Source organism: Terrapene carolina, unplaced genomic scaffold (genome assembly GCF_002925995.2).
Source record: "Terrapene carolina triunguis isolate 2854851 unplaced genomic scaffold, T_m_triunguis-2.0 Scaffold58, whole genome shotgun sequence".
Lineage (NCBI taxonomy): Eukaryota > Metazoa > Chordata > Testudines > Emydidae > Terrapene > Terrapene triunguis.
This window is the reverse complement of record NW_020664409.1, coordinates 1,120,129-1,131,867: the sequence shown is the minus strand read 5'-3', so window position 1 is coordinate 1,131,867 and position 11,739 is coordinate 1,120,129. Positions and strand designations below refer to the sequence as shown.

General features: G+C 41.1%; 1 protein-coding gene across 1 annotated transcript in view; it reads left to right on the top strand.

Annotated features, from left to right (window-relative positions):
* Window positions 1-753: 753 nt before the first annotated feature.
* Window positions 754-11,739, top strand: part of TXNDC5 (thioredoxin domain containing 5) — a 38,519-nt gene continuing 27,533 nt past the window's right edge. The window contains exons 1-2 of the mRNA XM_026660128.2: window positions 754-1,051; window positions 10,392-10,541. Of these exons, the coding sequence (XP_026515913.1) occupies window positions 840-1,051; window positions 10,392-10,541 (362 nt within the window). The 5' untranslated portion in view covers window positions 754-839. The remainder of the gene's footprint in view (window positions 1,052-10,391; window positions 10,542-11,739) is intronic.

Genomic DNA, 11,739 nt, shown 5'->3' with positions numbered 1-11,739 from the left:
TTACTAGGGTCCTCCTATCGCCTCCCTATGCGGTATCACATAAGCAGAAAGGAGCACATGGGCCAAAATCCTGTGGGCTAAATGGCAGTAATTGTCTCTGGTCCCAATGTCACGGGACACATGATTATGAAAAGGAACCTGAGCACTTCAGACCTTTCTTTCCGGGGCAAAGATCTAAAGCTGGTTTTCTCCATGTAGCAGGCAACTGTTACTTGTCTTTATTCCCATTGTTAACGGAGGCGGTGCTAAGGGTACATGTACCTTTTCTTCATGGATTTCCACAAAGAAACTTTTTTTAAAGTTATGTGATTTAGCAAAATTTCTAGATTTACACTCCCACTGCAGTGTGCGTGAGCGGCTATCTTTGCATCATCTTATTTACTCATGTAAAAGGACTGTTAGATGCTTCCACAAGTGATCAGCAGGAAAGCACAGCCGCTTCAACCCCAATAGGTTTACGGCCTGCCTAGTCCATCTCCCTGACAGAGAGTGGTGGGGACATGGATGGGCAGTAGCGGAGGGTGCAGTGAGACAGGAAAAGCTAGGGGGTGAGGGTGCTGAGGTAGAGCACAGGGACGGGTAGTGAGGGTGTCTGAAGTGCATAGCGATGTGGGGGGAGGCGGCTACAGGAGCTGGTGGAGAGTGAGCGGAGGAGGGGTATCGGGGGTTACTCTCTCGTGCCCAGAGCGGCCCCCCCAGTGCCCTTTGACCCCGGGGAGGCGTGGCCGGAAGGCGCCGGGCAAGGGGCGGAGGCTGGCGCCGGCACGGAAGGAGGCGGTCGGCGGACGTGGCCCGGCTTCTCTCTGTCTCTCGCGCTCTCTGGGTCTCTCCGCGCCGCCATGGCCGCTGCTCTGTGCCGCGGCGCCTCCCCCCGCCCCGGCCCGGCGCGGCTGCTGCTGCTGCTCGGAGGCCTCCTGTGTGCGGCCCCGGTGCGGGGCGACGCGGACCCGCAGCCGGACCTGGACCCGCACGCGCGGCACCGTTACAACGCCGAGATGCTGCGCCACGGCGCCCAGAGCGCCCCGCACTTCGTCATGTTCTTCGCCCCCTGGTAACCGGCCGGGCGCGCGGCGGCGCGTTTCCCCGCTGACGTGGCAGCGGCCGCTGGGGGCGGCTCCTCGGGGGTCACGCGGGCGGGCTTGGGGCAGGTGCCGGCGCTGAGCCCAGGATACACAGCTCGGCCCCCCAGCCCCTCCACACACACACTGGGGCCCCTGCTCGCCGGGAGGGGCGGGGGCTGCCGCGGGCCGGGCCCGGTGCTGCCTGGCCAGGGCTGGAAGCCACAGCACAACCCGCCCCCACGGTGCCTACGTGGCCTTCCTCAGCACAGGCCCCAGCAGTACCTCCTAGTCCTAAACGTGTCTGTTCTCAGCAGCAGCCGCCCCGCCAGGCCGGGGCGTGTTACTGTCCCCGTGGTACGGACGGGGGAGCCGAGTCGCGGGGAGGTCAGGTGAGGTGTCTGCACAAGGGGGAGTTCACCTGCAGAGCTGGCCCGGTGGGGCGCTCTGAATGCTCAGCAGGGCGCCCATGTGGGAAGTGACTTATCCAAGGTCTCACTGGAAGCCTGTAGAAGAAAAAGGAATCGAATCTGGGTTTTTTGAATTCCAGGTTAACACTAGCCCCTGGGCCATCCTTCCTCTCGACTTGTCTTAGCTTTTAGTAAAGTCTGTTACTAAGGGTATGTCTACACTACAGGATTAATCCGAATTTAGATAATTCGAATTTGGGAAACAGGTTGTATAAATTCGATTGTGCGCGGCCACACTAAGCACCTTAATTCGGTTTTTAACCACATTAATTCGGTGGTGTGCGGCCACACTACCCCATTAATTTAAACACAGTAATTCGGTGGTGTGCGGCCACACTAACCCTAATTCGAATTAACAAAATCGATTTAGGCTCTACTCCGCTCGTCGAGGTGGAGTACAGAAATCGATTTTAAGTGCCCTTTAATTCGAATTAACTGGCTCTGTAGTGTGGACGGGTGAAGGGTTAATTCGGATTAACGCAGCTAAATCCGAATTAAAGTCGTAGTGTAGACCAGGCCTAAGGTTAGCTAACACTTTTAAAAAAATCACCTCTCATCCTCATGGAGACAGGCCCTAAGAGGACAGTGTAATAACCCTTTTTGTGTGCATCCTGTTTCCTTGAATCACTTTTGAAAGAGGGCTGATGGAGCCTCACTCCTTTTACTGATTAATGTAAAAGTGTAGTAAAAACCATGCTGATAGAGTTGACAGCAGCTGACTGAGCTTCCAAATGAAGTTTTCCAAAACTGACTTCTAATTATTCTGTGGGTTTTCTGTTTCCTCCTTTCTCCACGAATACGAACGAAGTAAATGGCATGCGTTTTGTGTGTGGTTCTGAAGAAATACATCATGTTCCAGAGCACTTTTTTGGTATCATGAACTCCTAAATTCTAATCCCAAATTTACCACTGTGTAACATTGGACAAGTCAGGGATGAGCAACCACAGTTCCCCTTGACTCTATTTGGAGTTGTGGGTGCTCAGCATCTCTGAAAAAACAGGCCCTTATCTGTCTGTCTCATTTTACTCGTCTGAAAAATAGAGACAATACCTTCTGCAGAGTTATATTGGGGAGTATTAATGTTTGTGCAGCACTCTGAAAATACAAAGAGCTATATAAGTAATAAATGTTATCTGTTGCTTGTGAATGTCTTCAGTGGGACGCATTGTATTTCATTTTAGTCCTTTTGGGTATTCATATTTGGCTTACTAGTCATTTAATTGGGGGTGCAATGGATGTCTGAACTCTGTTATGGAGTCTTCGGAGGTAGAAGTCAAAATAATAATTATAGGCAGTCTTATCTCAGGACCTCCTTTTTAAAAATGCCTTTTTGTGTCTGGAGTTATTGATCTTTTCCAGACATCAAATGGCTTTCTTCTTGATTAACCACATGATTAATTCATGTGAGATATGGTCTTGTGCCATCCTCTACATCCAAATCCTTATGTAGACATATTGGCAAACATGTATGGAGAAACCTGCCAATTACAGAAATATTAGATACACTGACATTTTCAGTGAGTGGGTTTATCTTAGAGGTTAAAGCTTGCAAACTTTGGACTTTATTTTGTTGTTAACATTTGCCAATTCATAGCTCTCTACAGGGTGTCAGTACTTTACTTCATCAGTGAGCCTTTTGACCTGGAGATAACCTGAAAATAGCATTCATCTTGGTGGTCTCCGTAGAGCAGTAGGTGTCTGTCTACTGGTCAGGTTGTGCCTCTTGATACTACTAAATTGTTGGTTCTCAGATTTTCCATACTGCGATCCTCCTTCAGTTTAGCAATATGGAAAGGGCAGTCTGGTCTCAACCCCTGACACTGCTTTATGATCTCTCAGGATCTGAACCCCCTGTACAAGATCTATCAGCAGCCATTTGATCAGAGTGCCACTGACCCACCTGCAAGACCTAGTAGCGGTAATGAATTTGCTTTTACGTGGTTGGCATGTTCCTTTCAGGGAGATTCCAAAGAAGAGTTGTGGGGAAATAATGTTTGTCCCCACTCTCAATTAAGGTTGATCAATTGACTGGTCAGATATTGTCAAATGTCAAAAATGGTCAAATATTTTAAACCACTGGTTTATTAGAACAGTAACAGCAGTCACAAAACAGAGTAAGACTTATTGGTCTCCAATAGGCTTAGCCATAGATAGATACTTATGCCTAATTACAAAATACAAGTTACGTAACTGAGAAACGTAACTCAGAAAAATGTGAAACAAGTGAGGATGTGGGTGTGTGTTTGAGGGATGCATTATGAAGAGGCTTTTTGTTAAGAGTCGAGGCATGGGGGTTTATTTACATGGGCATTCAGTGTAGATCATTTGCTTTTTTTGAGGGGGGTTATCGGGGGGATTTAATAGCTGTGATACTTTTGTATGTTAAGGGAGAAGTTTAATGACTTGGCATCTTTTTGTTTTGTTTTCGGGGAGGAGGTTTAATGATCATGAGCCTTCCTCTCCCACTCCCATCTGAGTTAATTTCTGTATATTTGTCTAGTCAGGTTAGATTGTAAGCTTTTTCAGGGCAAGAACTGTGCCTTTTAACTCTTGTGTTTTGCTTTGTAAACCACCATGTGCATTGATGGTCTGGTATACAAGTAGAGATACACATACATATGATCTTTGTTCTAGAAGATTCCTGTCAATCAAGATGTTCAACTTTCTATTAGTTAACCCTTTTCCCAACAAGTGGGATTAGCATATACTGAAGTGAGCGATCAAGACATTTAAGTAGAGGTGTTAACAGATAGCACTACAGTGAAATCCAAAAGATAGGCTGCTGTCTACATCAGGGCATTCTTGCTGGGATATTTGACAATATTTTACCATGATCAGATAATAGGCAGTCAATTGACATTATTTGTCAAGTCAACTGAATGTTCAAAATCAGACCAAGTCAGCTAAATCAGAGAATTGAGCAACATCTGTGTAATGTGATGTCTTGATTTTAGAATATTTGTTTATACATATTATCTTATGGTACACATTGCCATTGCATCTGAGTGCCTCAGCTTTAAAATCAACAATTAAAAACCCCACATAATTTCACTGCCAAACTGCTACATTCTTGGCTTATTGTTTGTAATTTCAGTGACCCCCTCCTGAACAACTTAGAAAAATGTTAGCCAAAAGCTTGAGCAGATATTTTTCACTGTTCTCTGGAGGTCATCAGATCTTGGCTCTAGTGAGCCAGATGAGGAAGTGAATTCTACATTCAGACCTTGGACTGAGAGTGTTGTGATGTGGGTCTTAAAAAATTCACACTTAGGAACAAAGCAGAAGCGTTTCAGTTGCTCTCAACCTACCCTCCTCCAGTAATAGGATATAGGGGAAAGGGCAGTTTTTCAAGAAGCCAGACTTCTTAATGGCTTATAGATCATAACTAGAACTTTGATTTACATTTGTAAACAAGTGGCAAGTCATTGCAGAGCATTGAGAGTAACAATTGTGCTTACAGCATCCCCGCCCACATAGGAGGTGAACAGCAGCAGTCTAGACCAATTGACACTTCTGAGTGATCTTCAGTGGTAGCACTAAGAGCACAATGCTCAGTGATACAGCAGGAAAATGACAGACATATGACCACATAAATATGAGACTGATCAGGATAAGCTTTCTTGAATTTGTGGTCTTTTCTGACTGGACATATGTTGTTTCTTCATATTACAACCTGTGCTAAAAGCATTTCAGAATTCATGGGAATATCTGACCAAGGCATGATTAAAATCCATCAATGAGATACCACTACTCCATGTCATAATGAGGCTGCAGCAACCAAAAAACCTGAGGCTGCAGTAGTCAAAAAATCAGTTACATTTGGAGAAGAGCAGGAAAGAGGTAGATGTAAATTTGGGCCCACAATTTATCAACCAACTCCATAATGTTACTTTCTTGTACTGGATTGTCAGTGTGTATGAACAGCTACTGTTTGGTCAATTTTGGTTTACTGACTGAGAGTTGAGCATTGCTTTCTCCTTCCTTTATACAAATTGAAATTTTGAAGTAACTTCGAAGGGGAGCGCATAGCAAACTTCAGGCATTTAGGAATAAAGACATTAAAAGTAGGGGTTTTGTTTTGTTTTGTTTTCCAAGTCCCAAACATTTAGAATTATGGGAATGCAAGGTTTAACTACCTCACACAGTATCAGCTCTGTCCTTATATCTGTGTACACCTTCCATTCGTTCATAAGATAGGCTTATCACTTGTATGCCTTGCACTTGTGACATTGAGCCATACACTACTAGTACTGTCACAGTACTATCTTACACTTGAAGTACTAATAAATGCACTAGGCACCCACTATGCAAGTGTCCTCTTTACGAGCAGATTCTCTTCCTCAAAGAGCTAGGTATACCAATATCATGTTACTTACTCTTCTTCAGACCACCAAAACCATGTCCTAAACCTAACCAACCTTCTCAGTAATAGTCAAGAAACCACAATGTGTTTACACACTCAACAGCCAACACCATTCAATATAAACTTCAAAGCCACAGAAAAGTTATCCTGTCAAACTCCACAGTTTTACAAATTCTTGAACCTATCTGATTGATTCTTTACTAGATGAAGACCTAAGGGAGTACATCACTAAAAAAACAACATAAGCCAGTGTCGAATCAATGGATTACAGCCGTGGTTCTCAACGAGGGGTATACCAAGGTCTTCTAGGGGGTACATCAACTCATCTAGATATTTGCCTAATTTTACAACAGGCTACGTAAAAAGCACTAGCGAAGTCAGTACAAACTAAAATTTCATACAATGACTTGTTTATACTGCTCTATATACTATACACTGAAATGCAAGTACAATATTTATATTCCAGTTGATTTATTATATGGTAAAAATGAGAAAGTAAGCAATTTTTTAGTAGTCGTGTGCTGTGACACTTGTATTTTTATGTCTGATTTTGTAAGCAAGTAGATTTTAAGTGAGGTGAAATTTGGGGGTACGCAAGACAAATCAGACTCCTGAAAGGAGTACGGGTAGTCTGGAAAGGTTGAGAGCCACTGCCTTACAGAATGGGGAAGCACAGTGAAGAATTAAAGTTGTTTGGGATACCTTTGCTACATTTCCATACTCAAATTCTCCCTTAATTACCAAACCTCATATGGCATTTGAAGTGTCAGACCTTTTTTGGATTATTTGATAGTTGAGTCCAGAATTAGCCTTCTAATTGAAGCCTTGTTACAGTGTTAACTATGGAGATGCAGCAGTCTCTCTGGGTAAAGATTGAGTATTTAAAATAAATTTTGGATTACATTCTACTTTTGGGTCTCGATGACTACAGAGCCCCTATAATTTCCTTTTTAGTCCGACAAAGAAGTTAGTTTCTTGGGCTACATCTACACTACAGCCAGGATTGACACTCTGAGATTGATCCGCCGGTGGTCGATTTAGCGGGTCTAGTAAAGACCCAACAGATCGCTCTCCAGTCAACCCCTGTACTCTACCCCCGATGAGAAGAGTAAGGTAAATTGACGGGAGAGTTTCACGCCCTCCCCTCCCCCATCTCACCCCCACCCCGGCGGTGTAGACCCTGCAGTAACTTGACCTAAGTTACATCGACTCCAGCTACATTATTCACATAGCTGGAGTTGCATAGCTTAGGTTGACTTACCGCAGTGGTGTAGACATAGCCTTGGTTGCCTGTTATATACATAGACACTTATGTTTATTTTGAAGTCTGAAGTAACTAGATTCAGAGTGGATAAAAATCAATGATTGTTTTAAAAAATCAGATTTTTTTGATAGGTTTATTTCTCAAAAATCATTTTATCTAAAGATAGATTCAATTAAGATACATTATAGCTCAAAGATATCTCATCATGGAATAGGGATTATAAATTCTAATTCTATAGTATGAGACAATATATTCATGTAATGTTTAAGAAAAGTTTTGTAAATGAGTTACAATAGTTCATGGATTAGGGACCCAATCTTATGGGGTTCCAGGGGCTTTTGTATAGAGTATTTAGGTTAATCTTTCTATCTACCCAGTGGGACTCAGTCCTTAGTTTAGAAGATACCATCAGAGATGCTTTTAGTTCTCAAACTGGATTTGTGTCTCCAGAGGTAACATGCTTGTTAACAGCAAAAGTGTTTTAAAATAAATAAATAATATATAGAGGTGAGAAATAACAGACCTCAACTCTATTGTCCCTCTGCAAATTTGTGTACACAAAGTTAATCTCTTACACCTCTCTAAAAGTGCAAAGTTTCAAAAAGTTCAACGAATGGAAGATTGTTGGGGGCGGAATAGATCTGGACAAGGAGAAGAAGTCTGGAGATAAATGTGAGAAGCGAGGGACATATGCTTGTTTTGTTAAAATAATATATGTTTGCTGTTGAAGAAAAAAATCTAAAATACTTAACATTGTTGTTTTAGTTAAATAAAACAATTTAAATGTCTGTCTGGTGATGTTCTCCTCCTAATACAGCATGGCAAGAAAATCCTCCAAATATTAATGATTAACCTGTTGAATTGGAGATAATTCACCTTCCAGTGACTTCATAAAATATCTGTTTCAGTTACCTTTGGTAAACGAAATAACCAAACAATCATTCATTTTCTGATATAGGTGTAATACTAATCTGAAAAGTTTTCAAAATGAATCATTGTTTATAGTGTGTACCTTCTAAAAATGAAACCTACATCTATCTGAGTTGTGAAGAACATGTATTAAGGTTATAACAACCAGCAAGAATGTACTTTTATATTGAAAACCATGATTAAATCGAGTCTTCCTGACTAGTGATTTAAATCAAATCAACCCTGACTAGATTTATTGATGATGGAGTTTTCTTTAATTGTACCGTGTTGGTCTTGTATCTTGATGTTCAATAAGATTTCTGCCATCTGGCTGAAATGCACACAACCAAAAACAGTAGATTTAAATGTAACATGTAGGCAAAGGTAATTTGAAATTTGAGGTTTGCATAGAGGCTGGTTAGAGTTCTTTAACCTTGTTAAATTCTGGATTATCTACTATGTTTTGCAGTAAAAAGCGATTGTATCATTCCTCCAAAAGTCAGGTGTTCATTTGGTGTTCATGAAAATAAAGGTTTTCATAAGTACCAGTTAGAGCAAAACACAATGTAAATGGCTCCTGGTGCTCTTTTGTGCAACTGAACTGATTCACTAACTACCTCATACTTTCTAATCCTGCCTGAGGTCCTCTCATCAACTTCTAATCATCCCAGGTAGTGTGGTGGCTTCGTGATTTTTTTTTTGTACAAATATCAACTAGACTAGGATGAGACATTTCTCTCTTCTTTCCCAATTTTCACTTGAGACCCAACTTAGTCAAGAGGTGAAAACAGGTATCCAGAGGTGAAAATCTTGAAAACTACTTCACCATGCCATTTAGCTATCACAAGCAATGTTTCAGAATATGTAATTGTACGAGGAGTTTTTAGTAGTATAGTGGAGAGCCTAGGTTTAAATCAGTTTGTTATAACAGAACCTTATGACGCAGGCAAGGTGCACTGTAAGTTGAATGGAAGGAAAAATATTTAAAATGTAAAACTGTCTCATATACACAAATATATATACCAAGTCTGATTACATGAGACTAATTTGCAAACCGTCTAAAAATATTTCTTTCTTGTAAATGGGATTGTTTTTTAAATGGGAGTTCTGTAGGGAGTAAGAGGTAACTTCCTGCAAACTTCCTTATTGTCGTGTTAATTGTTGCATAAAAAGTAGACTTTCCAGGACTTGTCAAGAGCAAACAAAGTTGAGGATATTTTAATTAATCTAATGACATTTTTTTAATGCCTGTAAAAATCAGGAACAGCAAGAACGGCCATTCAAGATAAGTTGACATTGGTTCCTTTAAATAGTTTACCATATTTCTGGTGTTAGTGTTTTTGACAACACCAGTTTGTATTTGCCAATAGTATGAGATCTGATTTTCAGTTTTGGGGGAATTGGAATGGTGTTTTCAAGAACTGGTAAATCTCTTGATTGGCTGAACATTTCTAACACTTTAAATTTGAATTAGTATGCTATGGGATGCCAAGCAGTGGGAAAGATTACTTGAATAATTAACTATTCCTTTGAGAGAAGCAAAATAGCAATTATTTGTTCTGAAACCTGTTTTAAGTCACCTTACTTTGTGTGCGTATGTTGAATATTTTGAGACTCATAGGATATCACTATGCAAAGGCACTTGTTCCTGTTTATAACATATTAAGATTAGCATCTCTTCAGGACTTTGAAACAGAACTGTTCTACTTCACTGATTTAGGTATTCCATGGGTCCCATGAGTCACAATTTTGATATTACATGTAAACACAAGTGACCTTATAAAAAGAGTACAAACCATTACCTCCTTAGCAGACACGTAAAAACATGGTGCTTCCAAATGTGTAAAAACATAAAGAACACCAGGCATCCTCTCATGGTGTTCTTAGAAAGTTGAGAAGCTGAGTGCTCTCTTTTCAGTATCCTCATTAATGTAATAGTCTTTTACAATGAACCTGGCAAGACTTTGTAATGCAAAAGTACTTCTCTAACCGTCAGGGCTGTTGTTAGATTTTTTTGTGTGAATTTTGTGTCAAAACTGCTTACAAGGTTAGCCTTCTACAATAAAAGGCAACTCTACAGTATTAACTGTTGCTTAACACAGTCTGTTTTTATATGGAAGAGGTTTCTGATTTTTCATTCCTCTAACATGTTTCAAATACATCAGATCCCACCCATGTGTATATATACTTTTCCCATAGATTCATTCATATCTAGTCTTCATATTTACATTTAAACCTAAATTTGTTAAATATAGAGCATGCATACAAATCAGAACAGTGACCTTATTACTGAAATTTATTTTATCTTTTGCTCATCTTGTTGTAGGTGTGGACACTGTCAACGTCTGCAACCAACTTGGAATGATCTGGGAGACAAATACAACAACATGGAAAATCCATCAGTCTATGTTGTAAAAGTGGATTGCACTATAGATATTCCACTCTGCTCTGAATTTGGAATCAGAGGATACCCCACGTAAGTACAAAAGGATATGTGCTTCTATTATTTTGTATGTTTTTCCACAGTCCTCTGCCAATTTGTTGAGACCAACTTCTAAGTTATGATTTTTGGTGGTTTCCTTTATAGCTCTTCAGTCTTTAGAAGATAAATTTAAGCTCTCATCATGTTGCCAAGACAAGATGAGCTATAATGTCTCTTTTTTTACAACTTGGAAGATGGCTATGTTTAAACAAAGTTTAGAATAGGCTCTCCCCCCCTTCCCCCCCCCCCCCCCGAGAACTTATCTTTGAGATGGTAAGTAACATTCAGCAGTACAGTACTAGTTCAGAACTATTTTAACTACTTTAAAATAATTTCAGTTATCTAACTGTATATAGCACAACCAGTGTAGTGTGTATAAATAGTCTCAAACTTTTGTGTGAATCTGGTGCTCATAAATCTGATAGATTAATAACACCATCTAAAGCCAGGCACATATTGATGCTGGCACTGTGCAAGTTTCTGTACATGGTTTTGCTTTAACAGGGCTTGAAAAACTTAGCAGCTACTTATGAACTAGAGCACTAAACCTATTATCTTTTAAACCTTTCCTATTATGATAGATGAGGGTGAGCGGGTTCCACCAGTAAGGGCCAGGGTAAGGTCTTGGTGAGAAGGCTCGCATCTTGCCTCTGAGCTGCAGGAAAAGAATGTGAGCTGGAATTTCTACCAGATAAACAAGCCTTTGCTTAAAGCACATCAGTCCAAACTCCAGCACTCCTGCTAGCCTAGTGCTGGACCTCTCTTTAGCAGATTGTCAGTTGTGTAGCTTTGTGAATAAATGTCCTACAATGGTAGGGTATGTCTACACAGCAAAAAAACCCCAAAACCTAAGGCAGCAAGTTTCAGAGTCAGGGTCAACTGACTTGGGCTTGTGTTGCAGGGCTAAAAATGTCAGTGTACATGCTTGGGCTGAAGCCTGGGCTCTGAGCCCTCCCCACTTGCTGGGTTTCAGAGCCCAAGCTCCAGCCTGAGCCCAAACTTCTACACTGCTATTTTTAGCCCTGCTGTGTAATCCTGAGTCAGTTGACCCAGGCTTCGAAACCTGCTGTTGCGTTTTTTTTTTTTTTTTGCTATGTAGATGTACCCATAGAGACCCCAAAAGCTTATGGTCAAACCTTAGGGTCCAAATACTAACTTTTCTCAAGAGGTGAAACATCATAACAATTCACTG